Source organism: Geotrypetes seraphini, chromosome 10 (assembly GCF_902459505.1).
Source record: "Geotrypetes seraphini chromosome 10, aGeoSer1.1, whole genome shotgun sequence".
NCBI classification, from domain to species: domain Eukaryota; kingdom Metazoa; phylum Chordata; class Amphibia; order Gymnophiona; family Dermophiidae; genus Geotrypetes; species Geotrypetes seraphini.
In genome coordinates, this window is record NC_047093.1 from 134,801,562 (window position 1) to 134,819,803 (window position 18,242).

The 18,242-nt window shown below is 42.3% G+C and overlaps 1 protein-coding gene across 1 annotated transcript in view; it reads right to left on the bottom strand.

Annotated features, from left to right (window-relative positions):
- Positions 1-2,249: 2,249 nt before the first annotated feature.
- Positions 2,250-18,242, bottom strand: part of LOC117368598 (vomeronasal type-2 receptor 26-like) — a 28,426-nt gene continuing 12,433 nt past the window's right edge. The window contains exons 4-8 of the mRNA XM_033962327.1: positions 15,703-15,994; positions 11,347-12,183; positions 7,550-7,777; positions 6,137-6,260; positions 2,250-3,160 (exon numbers count right to left, since the gene is read on the bottom strand). Coding sequence (XP_033818218.1) covers positions 2,250-3,160; positions 6,137-6,260; positions 7,550-7,777; positions 11,347-12,183; positions 15,703-15,994 — 2,392 coding nt within the window. The remainder of the gene's footprint in view (positions 3,161-6,136; positions 6,261-7,549; positions 7,778-11,346; positions 12,184-15,702; positions 15,995-18,242) is intronic.

Here is an 18,242-nt window from a genome sequence, read left to right on the forward strand (position 1 = left end):
ATGTTGTTTCTAGATCACTCGTGAAGTATAGTCCAAGGTATTTCAACTTGTTAGGCGCCCAAAGTAATCCAAGGTCGGTAATGGAGCGGCCTACCTCAGGGCAGTTCAATGGTAATACTTCCGATTTGGATAAATTTAGCTTGTATCCTGAGTGAGTGGAGTAAGATGACAGCACTTGAAGTAGAGGAGAGATGGACTCTGGTGTGATGTATAGTAGGATGTCGTCCGCATATGCTGAAAGCTTGATGCTAACTCCTCCATAAGTGAAGCCATGTATGTGAGGTGAGGTACGTATTGCAATCAATAGAGGTTCTAGAGCTATGTTAAAGAGCAGAGGAGATAAAGGACAACCTTGTCTTGTTCCCCTGCTAGGTTTGAAGGGTGAGGAGAAATATTGATTAGCATATATCCTATTAGTTGGTGCAGTATACAATATCTTTACCATATCAATAAATTTAGGTGACATGCCGAACCATAACATAACCTGGAAAAGATATGACCATTCAACACGGTCAAATGCTTTTTCTGCATCCAGACCTACAGCAACTAAGGGGTACTCTAGAGAATTAGCAAGGGATATCACATGAGTAAATGTTCTTGTATTGTCACTAGAAAATCTATTAGACATAAATCCGGTTTGATCAGAATTTATTAAATTGGGTAAGACGTGTTGTAATCTGTTAGCCAATATTTTGGCGTATATCTTGGCATCCGAATTTATTAAAGATAGAGGCCTGTAATTGTGTACTTTAAGAGGGTCTTTATTTGGTTTGGGGAGTACTATAGTTGTCGCTTCTGTGAAAGATCCTCTTATATCTCTAGAGGTAAGTAAATATTGGAAGAATTCCAATAAATATGGAGAAAGCCATTTTTGAAATACCTGAAAAAATTCAGATGGTAGTCCATCAGGGCCAGGTGCCTTCTTAGCAGACATGTGGTTTAGTGCCTCACCAATTTCTTCATTTACTATTGAAGTCTTTGTAATTTTTGACAGAGTGACCCCGTTCTACTCCACTCAGGATTCTGTAGACTTCAATCCGATCTCCCCTCAGCCGTCTCTTTTCCAAGCTGAAGAGCCCTAACCGTTTTAGTCTTTCCTCATTCGAGAGGAGTTCCATCCCCTTTATCATCTTGGTCACTGTTTGTCAGAGCTGTGGTGTGCTACAGGAAAGGCTTAGACTTGGTACCTTGTACAGTAAATGTGAGGCACGGTCTTTCATGTACCAAGATGGTAATGATTTGATAATGAAACATGCCATTTTCTATGTAAATAAACAGCATCCGTGTTTGTTTTCTGTAATCCACCTAGGTATAAGTAGGATATAGTCTTATAGCGCAATCTATGTGATTGTATTAACTGTTTAATAAAGAAATTGTCTTGATTTTTGATTTTAATATATGTCCATGAAGATTTTATTTCTATTTTAGTTTATTATCAATTTAAATTGCGGTTTGATTTAAAACCATATCAACCATGGTAGGTCCCCCCAGTTTCATCTCATTAATTCATTTCTTTGTTTTTTATGTTCTGTTCTAGGTATAGCACTCTGCACCAAATTGCACATTAGCACTTTCATTGGCTTTTATGTTTTCTATGTTTTCATACTTTACACATATATGTTTTAAATCACACTTTTATCTCTATGCACTTTGCGCTGTTTTCATGCATTAACACCTTTTGTGTATTATTTCTTCAGACTATGATTTTTCACCACATTATACAGATTATTACTTTATCACTTTAGCACACCACACGTCCAATAATTGCATATGAATTGCATGTTCTTGGTTATTTTTATTATTTTTATTTACATTTGTTAAGACCCCTGAGGAAGGCGTGTTTACCGAAACAAGGACCGTTTCGGGTTCCTTGGTTTGTAAAAAGGTGGTATCTTTGACCGCATTTAATATTTGATATAATAAACATAGCCTGCATCTTGTACAGATTGTCTGCAGTTTTTTCTTGTTTTGTGTTTGCAACTCTGACTGGTGCCATTCCAGAAATGACACCAGTCAGGTATACCTCTGATCAACTGTATCCTTCTGCTTTCCTTCTAATGCTAGTCCTTTGCCCTTCTCTATACATTCTCCATTACTTTTCTTAAAAAACAAATTCCTATAATGCACCCCATCGGATTATCCTATTGACTCTGCTCTCCCAGTACAACCACTATTTTAATCTTTCTACAGGTTCATTTCTTCAGTACTGGAGGGTAGAATATAAAGTCCGTGACTTTAGTTATACTGTTTTATATACTGGTAGATTGTTTTCCAATTAAATGCTCCCTTGTGTTCATCTCAGGCCTGAGCAGAATAATGTAGCACTTTGGGATAAAGATACAGCTCAACAGTCCTATACTAGATAACAGCATTGCAAATATCTCCACAGTTACCATGTATTTGTCCTTTGTACTCAGGTAAACCGGGATGAAGGACACCCAAACACTGCAGAACACCAGCATACTGAAAGTGATCAATTGGGCCTCATTAAAACTGTTAGGTAAACGTCTGGCTAAGAAAGCAACAATGAAACTTAATATAGCCAATAAGCCCATATACCCGATCACACTGTAAAATGCAAAGAGGGAGCCTTCATTGCATATTAGTATCATCCTTCCAAGATCAGTCTGTATGTCGTAGTCTGGGAATGGGGGAGAGATGAGTAACCACACAGTGCAGATCAGAACTTCACCCAGGGAGCACAGAAGGACCAAGAAGCTGAGTACTCTGGACCCCACCCATTCCCTTAACCTGCTTCCAGGCTTTGTGGCTTTGAAAGCAATGACAACTGTGATGGTTTTTGCCAGGACTGCAGAAACAGAGACTGAGAAAATGATCCCAAAAGCAGTTTGCCGGAGCAGACAGGTCAGCTTCTCCGGACGCCCAATGAATAGCAAGGAACAGAGGAAGGAGAGCATGAGGGAGAGAAGGAGGATGAAGCTGAGATCTCGGTTATTGGCTTTCACTACAGCAGTCTCTCGATATTTAAGAAATATTCCTAGAGTTCCAGCAGTGATTGCACATAATACAATGGCTAAGGAAGCCAAAGCCGCACCCAGTGGATCCTCGTAGGAAAGGAACTCGATGGTTCTTGGAATGCAGCCGTCTTGCTTCTTCGTGGGCCACTGGTCATCGGGACATTTCAGACATTTTTCCATATCTAAAAATGAACTGTATTTTTGTCAGCATTTGAATAAAATATGCTATTTTTATATTTAAATTTTTTTTATTGTAGTTTGAAAACTAAGAACAAATATATACAAAACAGTTATCTGTGAAACAAATATCAAATATTCATTTAAAAAAATAACTACAATCAATCAATTGAACAGAATTCTAAGTTGTGTATTTCCGTATGGGAGAGACAAGGCGGATATGAAACGGTAAGCCCACACCTTGGTCCAAAGAGTATCAGTATTGCATTTCCCTAGAAGAGTTTTCCCATGAGTCCATATAGCGAAAACGAGAAGGTGCTATTTTTTAGGGAACAAATTTAAGTCTGAAGCTCACATTGATCCCCGTCAACATGGATTTACAAAAGGGAGATCGTGCCAATCCAACCTGATCAGCTTCTTTGACTGGGTGACGGGGAAGCTAGATATTGGGGAGTCCCTGGACATCGTGTACCTGGACTTTAGCAAAGCATTCGATAGCGTACCACACCGCAGGTTGCTGAGCAAGATGAGTTCTATAGGATTAGGTGACACATTGACGAAATGGGTTGGAAACTGGCTTGGAGGTAGGCTTCAAAGGGTGGTGGTGAACGGCACACCCTCTGAAATGACGGAGGTGATCAGTGGAGTGCCACAGGGCTCGGTCTTGGGCCCAATCCTATTCAACATCTTTATAAGGGACTTGGCAGAAGGGCTTCGGGGTAAAATAACATTATTCGCCGATGACGCCAAACTAAGTAATGTAGTGGGCAAATGCACAATAGATGATGTTTCAATGCCCGACAACATGATGCACGACCTACTCCTACTGGAGCGCTGGTCTAGGTCCTGGCAACTCAACTTCAATGCCAAAAAAATGCAAAGTTATGCACCTGGGCAACCAAAATCCATGCAAGACTTACACCCTAAATGGAGAGATCCTAACAAGAACTGAAGCAGAACGTGACATAGGGGTGATCATCAGTGAGGACATGAAGGCTGCCAATCAAGTTGAGCAAGCTTCATCCAAAGCAAGACAAGTCATAGGTTGCATACGTAGGGGTTTCGTCAGCCGAAAGCCGGAAGTCATTATGCCGCTGTATAGATCCATGGTGAGGCCCCATCTGGAATACTGTGTGCAATTCTGGAGGCCGCATTATCGCAAGGATGTGCTGAGAATGGAGTCGGTTCAGAGAATGGCCACCCGGATGGTCTCGGGACTCAAGGATCTCCCATACGAGGAACGGCTAAACAAATTGCAGCTATACTCTCTCGAGGAGCGCAGAGAGAGGGGGGACATGATCGAGACGTTCAAGTATCTCTCGGGCCGCATAGAGACGGAGGAAGATATCTTCCTTTTCAAGGGTCCCACGACAACAAGAGGGCATCCGTGGAAAATTAGGGGAGGGAAACTACGAGCTGACACCAGGAAATTCTTTTTCACAGAAAGGGTGGTTGATCGCTGGAATAGTCTTCCAATGCATGTGATCAAGGCCAGCAGCGTGCCTGATTGTAAGGCCAAATGGGATCGTCACATGGGATCTATTCACAGGGCGAAGGTAGGGGAGGGATCTATTCATAGGGCGAAGGTAGGGGAGGGACATTAAGGTGGGCAGACTAGATGGGCCTTGGCCCTTATCTGCCATCTATTTCTATGTTATGTTTCTATGTTTCTATTTTGATACATTCACTAAAGAGGAACAAAAATAATTGGGTCAGTATTCATCCACCATGGTCAGCATTTTTTTTTCTTCAACACCAGTTGTGGCAATTAAACAAAACTCATGTATTCAGTGCCAATATCTGCTGATTCTGCTGCCCTTTCAACCTGATATTTCTCTACCCACCGCCTCAGTACTATCTGGATTTTCAGCTGTGCTTTACAAATCAGTGGTAGCATTGGCTAGGGGAATTATCCAGATGAAGGTGGAAAGAAATTTTTTAACAGGGCACCTATCATAAAAGGGTAAGGAATTGGCCTACTTATGAGGGTACTATTTCATTAGGAGAAGAGTCGTATAACAGGATATATTTATTTGTAACGCTTGTAATTGTGAATCTACGGTTCATTGACTGGGTTAATCACACAAAGGATTATTTTACATGAGCAAAGTACATGCATCATGGCACATACTTTTCAACTAGGCAGTATTCTTGGAAGGGTTTTTACACATGTATGTTACCATGTAATTTACAGCTTAAAGTTGCTGCCCTGTAATGGAATTATTCCCATTATAGCTTCATTATCCAGGTAATTACTTTTGAATATTAGGCTCAAGGAAAGGTAGAGGGTGGAATCGGGAATAGTCTGTGAAAATATTTCTTTACATAAAGAAAACTTTCCTCTTTTCAAAGTCGTGCAGCCACAGCTCAGTAATTCCCAGTGGGCTTCAGTTCAGTTACCACAGTAATCGCCTTCATAAGTGACCCGAATGATTAAAATGTACCTGTGGAGCCACACTGCTAAAAGAGCACAACAAATGAGTATACCCAACTGTGTACCCTTTTGTGCGCCCTGAAGAATTATAATCTACTATTTGGTTGAGCTCTTTGTTCTTTATCTGTATGTGTATTAGCATTGGTCTTCTCGTTTATTCTTGTTTAAAATTTCTGGAATAGAATAACTGTGAATGTCACAATACAAACAGACACATTTTAGTAAAGTTATCAACCATCACAATAACTTCTCTTGTTAAAGCAGGAGCTATTAAGTGTTCCTAAGATAGCAGTTATGTGAAAAATACAAGCTGTGGAATGACACTTCACGAGAAACCAAAGGCTCGTATGTTTGCTGTGGTGTTTTATTGGTTTAAATACTGTCATATTGATTTTGTTTTAATATATGATATCAGTTTACCTTTATTTATTGTGCATGTGAAGTAGTAACAATGGATGGGTATAAACATAACAGACAAAGTGAAATGAAGTTTCTTCATTTTTTCTTTTATTGTAACCTTATTTTTCTTGGTTACTGTTTTTCTTACCTGTTGCATTGGAGAACTCTCCCTCAGCACAAGAGACACAGTCATAGCAACATTTCTGGCTCCCCTCTTTGGGAGCCTTCCTGTATCCTGGCCTACAGCTCTTGCTGCACACAGAACGAGGAGTCTGAGGAACAACAGCAAGGACAACTTGTGAGCTTTCACAGGAGATGGATTCTATTTCCCATGTCCACATAATCCCAGAGTCATTTTGAGAAAGATATAAGATAAAGGGTTTCCCTTCTCTTATTCTGCTTCTTCTAGGTATTTCTGACACAGGTATGTTTCATTCAGATTTTTAGGTGGGTGGTTGGAAAGGGGGAAAGTGACCACAAGGGGAGTGTGGGGGGTGATTACTTAATAGCTCAGTTTGGGTATCTTTTTAACAGATGCTTTTAAAACAGGTCTAGCTCCGAACATTTAAATTATGTCCTGGACATCTTTTTGAAAGCTTCAATTATCCCTGCAAGATATCCAAGTCTAAGCATGCCCAAAGCCCACCCATAGCACACCACCAAAACAACACTCTTGAATTTTGGATGCACAGTAGCTGGGACGCCTCTCCAAATGTCTTGAAAGTTGGTTTTGAAAATTGGCACTTGGACATCCTGATAATTAAAACGTCCAAGTGCCAGTGTATGCCGTTTTTGGATGTCAACTATATTATCAGAATTAGCTAGGTGAAGTAAACATATTAATCATAGAATAACCTTCATCTAACCATGAACACAACAGCAAATCAGCCAAAGCAAAGTATCCAAGACCGCGATCAAACTAGCAAATCAGCCAAAACAAAGTACCCAAGATGGCAATCAAAATGAAGTATCCAAGACCGCGATCAAACCAGCAAATCAACCAAAACAAAGTACCCAAGACCGCAATCAAAATGAAGTATCCAAGACCGCGATCAAACCAGCAAATCAGCCAAAACAAGTATCCAAGACTGCGATCAAAATGAAGTATCCTAGACCTCGATTAAAATGAAGTATCCAAGATGGCGATCAAACCAGCAAATCAGCCAAAACAATGTATCCAAGACTGCGATCAAAACAGCAAATCGGCCAAAGTGAAGTGACTGAGATTGAGCCTCCATGATGGATTTTATTGTTATTAATGATCTGAATCGGGTGCAGCTACTTGTATGTATCTAGAGCTCAGCTAATATTGACTTCTTCTGGTGTCCAGATGTCACTGAAGTATGACAGACACTGTTCCTGGTCCTCGTGATCCCACAGCACAAATGCCAGCCACAGAACGTGTACCCAGGTCTCCCACAAAGTAATTTACATACTGTCACTGAGCTGGTGGTCCAATGACAATCTGATCTTTTTAATGCCAGCCAGGATGACCTATAATACTCTCTCTTAATATGAGGATGCTGACCCTGAGTATTAGAACAATGTAATTCACCCTCACCTGTTTAAAGAGTGGTTGCCACCGGATGGCGCTCTCGTTGATGAAGAGTTGTTGATCGGAAGGGGCAGAAGGATGAAAGCTGCCCACAAGGGTTTGGATGAGGGCTCCGTTGGGCAAATAAATACAGTTTAGAATGTCATATCGAGTGGGAGTGTCCCCTTTCTCATCAAAGAAAATCTCATTTCCAATAGAAGGTTTAAAATGAATATTCCTAAGAAAATTATTCAGCTGGAAAAAAAAGGAAACAATCAGGAAATTGCATGGAGAAAGTGCTAGAAACTCACCTGAATGTATGAGGTGAGGTACCAGAAAGCAATATTTTCAGTACCAGTGAGAGGTCACTAGATGTGTAGACATGACAAGAATGCAAAGTCTATATGTAAGAAAGGTATATGGTAGGGGACATAAATTTTTTTTTTTTAGCAGATATGGGAAATTTATAAAGGTAAATTTCTATCTACTATAATAAAACCCTAAGCGCGCATGCGCACTCCTACCTGCATGTTCCGTGATCCGTATGTCCGTGGTGGTAGGAGTGCGCATGCGTGCTTAGGGTTCTATTACCTTGGAAGAAAAAACGGCACCACATTCACGGAACCACAAGGATGTTCTGAGCGAAGATATTTTTAAGTTCTAAGCCGCGGTGGCGGCTACTCTCACGAGCCCCACCTGAGTCGGAGAAGTCTTCCAACACAGATGGGGATTGTGAAACGAGCCGCCGCAGCAGCTTTAAACTTAAAAATAACTCCAGCACAGGACTAAACGATCGACAAAAGAACGTCGGACATTGCATGTGATCCTAGCCGCTCCTCACACACACTAGCAGGCAAAACAGCTTCCCATGCACCCACGCAACCTCTAAGCGTGGCCCACCCTGCTCTTCAGCTCCTCCAGGTAGCGGCAGACCTATCTACAGCCAGGAAGTACTGTAAGGCCCTCTGCTGCTCTTCTGTCTTTCTCTTCTAAACAGCCAGATGCTGGACAGGGGAATCAGGTAAGGGATGCTGCAGTATAAGGGGAGCAGGGAAGAGGTGCTGCTGGGCAGGGGGGAGGAAACAGGAAGGGAGGCCTACTGCTGGGCAGGGGGAGCAGGGAAGAAGTGCTACTGAGCAGGGGGGCTGTAACAGGAAGGGAGGCCTACTGCTGAACAGGGGGAGCAGGGAAGAGGTGCTTCTGGGCAGGGGGGAGGTAACAGGAAGGGAGGCCTACTGCTGGACAGGGGGGGAGCAGGGAACAGGTGCTGGGCAGGGGGAAGGTAAAACGAAGGGAGAAGGGCTGCTGTTGGACATGGGGAGCAGTGAAGGTGTGCTGCTGGACAGGGTAGGTAAAATGAAGGGAGAAGGGCTACTGATGGACAGGGGGGGAAAAAGAGACAGAAAGAAAGACAGACAGAAAGCAGCCAAGGAGAGAAAAAAAAAAAAGAAAGACAAAGACACACATCTATTCTAGCACCCGTTAATGTAAAGACTAGTTGATGCATATTTACCATATTTATTCAATTTTCTATACTGTTCTCCCCAGTGTGTTCAGAACGGTTTACTTGAATTTATTCAGGTACACATTCATTTTTCTCTGTCTGACCCAATGGACTCTCAATCTATCTAATGGACCTGGGGCACGGGGAGGATTAAGGGACTTGCATAGGGTCAGCATGGATTTGAACCCACAACCTCAGCATATTGAGGTTGTAGCTTTAACCACTGCACCACATGCTTCCCTCCTTGTTACTGTCATAATGGCTTGGTTTCCCTTTATTGATACTACTGGCTTTGAATTTCAGAATCTGCCTTGAACCGTCAAAGGAAAAGCAAAATACAAATGTCCATATTCAATTCAATCTTGTGTGTTAGGTTTTCAGAGCATCAATGCATTAAGAGATAGTTCTTCGTATTTCAGGGCACCACCCCTTCCTGCATTTTAGGTGCATCTTACAGCCCACATCCTTATAGAATAATGGCACAAACCCACTTTGTGCTAGAATTGAGAGGTACAGAAAAAAAGGGTGGGGAACAAAGATACCAATGTAAAAAAATAGTCCCAAAAAAAAAGGTGGGATAAACAATAGTCTGTATCCTGATGACTTTATATTGCATGAGTCTGTGGCGGTTACGAGGGGCCGCTGGGAAGTTCTCAGCCCAACCAAGAAGAGCATGATGTGGAGCCATGAAACTTGCAAGTTATTCCACACTTTTCATTTCAATGAGGCAAATGCATCTAGTACTACTACTGTTTATTATTTCTATAGCGCTGAAAGGCGTATGCAACACTGTACATTTTAACATACAATAGACCAGGGGTGCCCACATTTCTTTGGCTTGTGAGCTACTTTTAAAATGATCAAGTCAAAATGATCTACCAACAATAAAATATAAAAAAAACCACAAAGCACACTGTACGCAGAGAAAATGTTATTTATATTCAGGTTATTTTCAAAGAGGTCAAGGCAGATGACTTTAAAATATGCAATGTCACCTCAGTAACAACTATACAAAAAGAGACAAATATACCCCCTCCCCTTTTACTAAACTGCGATAGCGGTTTATAGTGCAGGGAGCTGCGCTGAATGCCCTGTGCTACTCTTGACACTCATAGGCTCCCTGCGGAAAAAACTGCTATTGCAGTTTAGTAAAAGGGGGCCATAGTGCAAAATATAGACAGCAAATATAAATTCTCAAAATGGATACATTTTGATCACTAAATTGAAAATAAAATCATTTTTCTTACCTTTGCTGTCTGGTGATTTCATGAGTCTCTGGTTGCACTTCCTTCTGACTGTGCATCCAATCTTTCTTTCTTTCTTTCTTTTGTCCTGGATGCTTCCTCTCCTCCAGACCTCATTCCATTCCCAAACCAACATCTCTCTCTGTCCCTCCATGAGTCCAACTTTTTCTTCCTCTCTCCTTGCCTGCCACCTGACACACTCAATTCTCTCCCCCAACTTTTTCTTCCTCTCTCCCTGCCCCCTCCTCCCCTATCTTTCTCTCCCTGCCCCCTTCCTTTCTATCTCTTTCTCTCTCCCTGCCACTCCCAAGCCACTGTCGCTGATTTCTCCCTGCTTCCCAGACACCGCAAAAGCCAGGCCCATATACACACTGCACAAGGGCCTGGCCCACAAGCCTCCCCCCCCCCCTCCCCGATATCAATTCTGACATCAGAGAGGAAGTTCCGGGCCAGCCAGGCAGCGATTGGCTGGCCTGGAACTTCATCTCCGACATCAGAATTGACTTTGGGAGGGGAAGGCTTGTGGGCCTGAAGCTTGTGCAGTGGCTGCACGTGCCTGGCTTTTGCAGGGAGACGCAAAGGCAACGCAAGTCTATCGCAGAGAGAAAAGTACCCATGGGAGAGGAGTTGGGGAGAAAGAGAGAGAAAAGAACTCACAAGAGAGGGGGTTGTGGAAAGAGAAAACGAGGGAGAGAAAACACCCATGGGGGATGGAGGGAGAAGAATCCTTGAGGGGTTAAGTAGAGAAATGTACCTGTGGAGGGAGAGAAAGAGAAAAGCACTGAAAGGGTACAGAAGATGAGAAGGTGACTAAGGAAATGGATGAAAAATGGGGCGGGGCAGGGGCAAAACTGGTGAAAGGTGGGGTGTTGGGAAGGGTGAGACTAGTGGAAAGGAGTTCTGGGGCGGAGTCATGTGACCTCTTTGTTGACTTCACAAATATGGTAACCCTATATTCAGTATCACTTTGTGCTTGGTTGGCTGTTTGTGTGTGTCTTTGTTTTCTATATAAGCAGGTGGCTATGTGTTTTTGCCTCGCTCACACCTCCTGCTTATAACATCTGGTGTCATTTTACCTGCCATGGCTGGAATCTCTGCCGCAGACTCTCTCTGTCAGTAATCGGTCCTTGTAAGGGCTCTGCCGTGTACATTTGATGTAAAGCATGTGCCAGGGCATAGACTGCTGTATAAATATTGTAAGAGAACCTGAAATTATAGACATCATACAGAGAAGAATCCAGGCTTCGTAGCGTCTCAGTCCCAGTACAATTAGGCAACCTATCAAAATCTGGCCAAAATCTCAAAATCTTTGTCCCTGGCAGCCTACATCTGAATTCTCTCTGCCAAATTAATTTCAGTAAAACATCATTTGGAAACATGGTTGGGTTCACACTATAAAGGAAATCCTTGAATCCAGGAATTTCACCTTTTGGGATAGAAAATGCTATCGAGCCATTTAAGATCTGGAAAGCATTTCCTAAATTGAAATCTGTAATAATTGGCAGAGTTGCTGACAGAATCCACACTTTCGGAGGTATTTCATGTTTTCTCCATTCTTTGATCATGAACTGCTGGAGCAGATAGACCATACTACTGTAGAGGATTATCACGCTGCAGGTGGAACTGCGAATCAGGTGAACAACCTCCGGTGTAGTTTGATAATTCCCAATCATTGGTATCATTGCTAAAAACTCAACACAACCTCCGCTCTGAATAATTGCCCACTTAAGTTCTTCACCAGCTGATTGTCCTTGATAATCAGCCGATGTCAGGATCCCAACCCAGGTCCATCCAAAGTGCCGGAGTAACTGTATAATAGCGTCATACTGAGAGCGCTCATTAGGGACCATTCGGAAAAAGGATGGAAAGAGAATCCGGTCACTGAAGATGGGATCCATTGCTCCATAACTGATCTGTGAAGGACACAAAAAATGGCATTTTAGAGAGGAAGCCCAAGACTGTACAATGCAGATGGAGGCCCATTTCTCAACTAGTGTCAAACAGGATCTGTTGACCCACAGTCTGCTCTGTGATACATGAAAAATGGACATTCTTGCATGAACAGTCATTTTACAAAGAAACATCTATGTTATAAAATAACCACACCCTCAAAAAGCTGCTGTCGCAACAATGTCCTTACTGCTGCTGAACACAGAAAATCAAGCAAACTATAGGGCTGCATTGTTTCTCCTTGCAGCTACTGGTCTCGCCCACTGTTGACATCACTTCAAGTTCCAGGGCAGAGCAGGAAGCCGTGAGGAGGAACTCTGCGGTTTGTTTGTTTTTCTGTGTTCAGAAAGGGGTAGATGCTGGATGAGGGGGAGTAGATGCTAGATGTGGGAGAGGGGAAGATAGGGGGCAAATTCTGAATGTAGGGGGGAGAAGAAGGACAGACGCTGGATAAGGGTTGAGAAAGAGGGACAGAAAAGGTTCAAAGAAGAGCGACTAAGATGATAAAGGTTTTGGAGCTCCTATTGCATGAGGAAGGGCTCTTCAGCTTGAAAAAGAGACGACTGAGGGGAAATATGATTGAAGTCTACAAAATCCTGAATGGAGTAGAACGGGTACAAGTGGATCGATTCTTCACTTTGCCAAAAATTACAAAGATTGGGGGATACTCGATGAAGTTACAGGGAAATAATTTTAAAATCAATAGGAGAAAATATTTTTCACGTTGACAGAGATTGTGGTAAGAGTGGATAACGTAGCTGGTTTTAAGAAAGGTATGGACAATTTCCTGGAGGAAAAATCCTTAGTCTGTTAGTGAGAAAGACATGGGGGAAGCCACCGCTTGCCCTATATCGGTAGCATGGAATGTTGTTACTACATGGGTTTTGGCCAGGTACTAGGAACCTGAAATGGTCACAGTGAGAACAGGCTACTGGGCTTGATGGGCTATTGGTCTGACCTAGTAAAGCTATTCTTATGCACAAAGCCAAAACTGCTGTGATTTGGGTAAGTCTGGAAAAACTGCTAATTTTTATTCATTCACTATACATTCTTTAGGTCCGACAGGGCCCATTTTGCCACTCAAAAAGGGTTAACTGTCGGTTCTTCCTCAGCATTCAGAATTGATGGGGGAAGTCTCGTGGGCTGGCTGCTGCACATGGCCATGGCCAGTCCCTGATACAGAGGGGGAGGGATGGAGCATGTCAGCTCCGGATCGGCTTTGCAGCAGGTGTGCCGTCGATGGCAGGGAGGCATCCTGATGGTAGCGGCTTCAGTTGGGGAGGGGGGAGACGGGGATTCCCAGGGAGAGGCTTCTGGTAGGCAGGGAGGTGAGCAGCGGGCATCAGACGGAGGCAGGGAGGCATACCGACAACAGCGACGGCTTCAGCGAGGGGAAGCAGGTAGGCTTCAAAGTGGGTCAACTTCAGGGGAGGGAGTAAGGGGGTGGGCCAAATGCTGGAAGGCAGTGAGGGGGAGGGGGCACAAACTCAGGACACTGAAGGAAGAGAGGGGGCATGAACATGGGACACAAGGGAAGGGGGAAGGAGGAAGGGGGCACTAACTTGGGACATAGGAGCGAGGGAGGGAATGGAAAGTGAGTGAGAGGGAAAGAGATGGTGCACATGGGGAAAGGAAGAGGAAAATTGGGCACAGAGAGAGAGAGAAATGAGTTAGAGATGCATGGGGAATAGAAGGATGAGAGGGAGAAATGTTGGATATGGTGGTGGAGAGGGAACAGAGGGATTGATTGAAGGGGATGCAAGGGTGAGGAGTGTTGGACTTAATGATGGAGGGAGAGATGTTTCATGGTGTTGGAGAGGGGTGATAGAAGGAGAAATGGGAATGGAGCTGGTGGGCAGTGGTGAAAAAGTATCTGGGGGATGAGAGAGGAAGAAAAGTTGGACTCTTGGAGGGACAGAGAGAGATGTTGGTTGGGAAATGGAATGAGGTCTGGAGGAGAGGAAGCATCAGAAGAAAGGAAAGAAAGAAAGAAAGAAAGAAATATTGGATGCACCGTCAGAAGGAAGTGCAACCAGAGACTCATGAAATCACCGGAGAACAAAGATAGGAAAATGATTTTATTTTCAATTTAGTAATCAAAATGTATCAGTTTTGAGAATTTATATCTGCTGTCTATATTTTGCACTATTTTTCTATAGTTGTCACTCCTATGACATTGCATATTTTAAAGGCACTGCCTTGACCTCTTTGAAAAACACCCGAATATAAATGTTAATTAATATTTTATCTGCGTACAGTGTGCTTTGTATTTTTATAATTTTGTAGTTACCATTATGTATTGATAAGATTATAATATGTGTATATGAAAAATGGATGGAAGAAATTGCATTACAATTAGTACTATTATTATGGGGGGTTGAGTCGGGGGCGGCATTTGGGCAGGTCTGGGGTGGAGCTTGGGCTGGGGTACTCAGTTGGTATTTGTTAGGGTTAGGGGTTCTTGGCTTGAAGAGGTTGAGAAACACTGTACTATACCAAAATTTTGGTCTCGGTCTCCATCTGCTGGTCATAATGAGCTATTACCCATCAGTGACAGCTGTACTGGTCTAGAGAGTTTTGACAAAGAAGGACATGGTTTTGTGTTAGCATTAACTGTGCAAGATGGATCTGTACTAATCTGTCTTCTTCAGTTTTCCAATAGGTTTATTGATGATCTAGTACCCATTGCAGTATTTGTGGTACAGTGTTTTTCTAAGTAGGTGCTGGTTATATGACTCGTGGAAGTTGCTGCTATTTTGGTATGGTAGGGCTTTATAACCCCTGATTGGCACTGCCCCAGGCATATTAGATACATTGTGAGTCCACCAGGACAGGGAAAAATGCTTGTAAATCCGTTCAGATCTCCCCTGGGAGAACGGTATAGAAAATTGAATGAATAAAATTCTAGACTCCCACCCTGTCCTTCCTACACCTGCTTACTGTCTCATTCTATTTATGCTTTTCCAAGCTGATTCTTGGATGCCAGTTAGCCCTCTGGGCTGGGAAGGATTCTGCATATATGTTGCTAAAGCATGCTGGGGTCTTTCTTGAGCTACTTGTTCACTGTTCAATTTGAGTTTACATGTTGCTTCTTTGGACAGAACAGTTGTTTTTGGTGATTTTTCCCTTGATGTCTCTACTTCACAATCTCTATTGGAGCTCCCAGTGCTTGGGTATTAACTGCAGGTGATGCTACAGCTCCCAGTGAAGTAGAGGAGAGTCACAAAATAAATTCAGATTGGATTCCTTCTGCATATGACACAACCCACATGTCTAGAATGTCTCACCTACAGTATCTTCTGGAAAAGATATTATCAAGGTAAGGACATAATCTCTTATTAACCCTGGACTACACAAAACCATGCTCTTTAAAGAAACCATTTATTCTCATGGTCAATGTTTTTTATTGACCAGCATTTAAAAAAATAGATTGTTGATGTCAATCCTCATTAAACACATCCAACTGAGCAGACAAGTTCTACCTGAGGGCAGCGGTAGATTCTTGAAAGCTGTGATATTGAGTAAGTTGTATCTGAAGTCAAATCGCCAATGAAAGCAGCCAGTACTCCTCTGTCTTCACAGCTGTAATTAGGGACTGGCACTTGTGTCCCAGACAACAAGCTCAAGGTTCCATGTATGGCTCTTAGTTCCCAAGCACAGGAGTCATAGATCCGATACCCCAGGGTAATGTTGGGTAAGAGTTCAGCATTGTTATTGACCTCTTCCACTGTGAAGTGAAAAGCCAAGCGGTGTCGATAATAGCGGATAACAGACCTGTGGAAACAGAGATACATTTTATTGAGATGTCAGAATTCAGCATGAATTAGTTTACAAGTGATGAGGACATTCTTCATAGGATCTCCATAGCATGCCATGTTTGGGTAGATATTCCATGTGTACCTGACCAGGATGAACGGAGAGATGCTGAAATGTTATCAGAAATTAGAGAGGCTAACGAACTGGGAACACAATAATACTGGGTGATTTCAACTACCCCGATAGTGACTGGTTAAATGTAACAGGGCATGCCAGGGAGATAAAATTCCTTGATGAAATCAAGGACTGTTTTATGGAGCAACTAGATCAGGAATCAGGATAATAGGCAAAGCAATTCTAGACCTAGTTCTTAGTGGAGTGCATGAATTAGTGCGGGAGGTAATGGTATTGGGGCCTCTTGATAACAGTGATCATAACATGACTCAGATTTTTATAATCCTTGGAATAAGTTCACACAGGAAATCCAATACAACAGCACTTAACTGTAAAAAAGATGACTATGATAACATGAGGAGAATGGTAAAAAAAGAAACTTTGGAGCAGCTACAAAGGTCAAAAATTTACATCAGGTATGTTATTCAAAACTACCATTCTGGAAGGCCATTCACTCTGTAATTACACCTGGGGTCACCAGAAGTGATCGCTATCTCTAACTACTTGTATGTGCATAGAATGCCAGAGATGAACTTCACTCTTACGAAAGGCACTGCTGGATGTCAACTCAAGTTCTCCAATTTGCGGCAGCCATTGACCAAAGGAAAGTTTCCTTCTGGAGAAGCATTAGATAAATAAGACAGCAGAGCCACTAGAACTTTCTTAAATTCTTTCAGTATCCTCTGTTCCTGGCACCTCTTATGTCTCTACCTGATTCCCATCGAAATCATCTAGTATTTTTTGTCACTCAGGCTGCATTTGGGAAATTACTAAGTGCCATTTGTGGCATGCTTTTTTTTTATTTTTTATGCTACTATGGCTTAATCCGCAGTTTAAAATACAAAATAGCTTTGTTAAAATTGCCCAGAGGGCAAGAATCTTGTATTTGGATTCTATGAGCTGTTTCATTTGTATTGTGCTGTCATTTAACATATCTCTATTATATGATTGTTTTATAGTGCTGTTAAATGGATTTAATTCCAAGTTTACCTCCTCGATTGTATTTAAGCTTATAATTGATCATTTTACTATTATTAAGCTGTTAACCAAATTGTAAGCGTTCTATTAAGCTTACCTTGGGTGAATCCCTTCATGAAAAGTAGTTAATAAATCCCAGTACGAGGGTGGTTTGAAATGTTTGGTAAAAAAGGAAGTTAAACAACATAGTCTCCATGGAAGGCTGTAGGCTTAGTCCAGTGAGTTCCCAGGTTTTTTTCATAAGCTATTTTTCCTACAATACAACAAAACTAGAAACTCACTGGACTAAGTGTATAGTCCTCCATGGAGAATATGTTGTTTAACTTGCTTTTTTTTTTATCAAACTTTTCAAACCACCCTCATAAATAAACAAGTCTAAGGAGTAGAGTGGAGGAGTTTTGCTACTTGGGATCTAGCTAGATACTTGGGACCTGGGTTGGCCACTGTTGGAAACAGAATCTGTACTTGGGGGACCTCTGGTCTGTCCCAGTATGGAAATTAGATAGATTGTGAGCCCGCTGTGACAGACAAGGAAAAATGCTTGAGTACCTGAATAAACTCATGTAAACTGCTCTGAGCTGTCCTGGGAGAACAGATAGAAAGTTGAATAAAAAAATAAAAATAAATTTTGTATCATACAACAGAAGAACCCTTTATATCAGAATCTAATTGATAATAACCTAGAAAAGAGAAGATTAAGAGGGGATATGATAGAGACTTACAAGATCATGAAGGGCATAGAGAGAGTAGAGAGGGACATATTCTTCAAACTTTCAGAAAATAAAAAAACAAGAGGGCATTCAGAAAAGTTGAAAGGGGACAGATTCAAAACGAATGCTAGGAAGTTCTTCTTTACACAACGTGTGGTGGACACCTGGAATACAATTCCAGAGGACGTTATAAGGCAGAGTACGGTATTGGGGTTCAAGAAAAGATTGGACAAATTCCTACTGGAAATGGGGATAGAGGGGTATAGATAGAAATTTACTGCACAGGTCCTGGACCTGTTGGGCCGCCGCGTGAGCGGACTGCTGGGCGCGATGGACCTCGGGTCTGACCCAGCGGAGGCATTTCTTATGTTCTTATGTTCTTAATATAAGAGTATTGTAAGAAA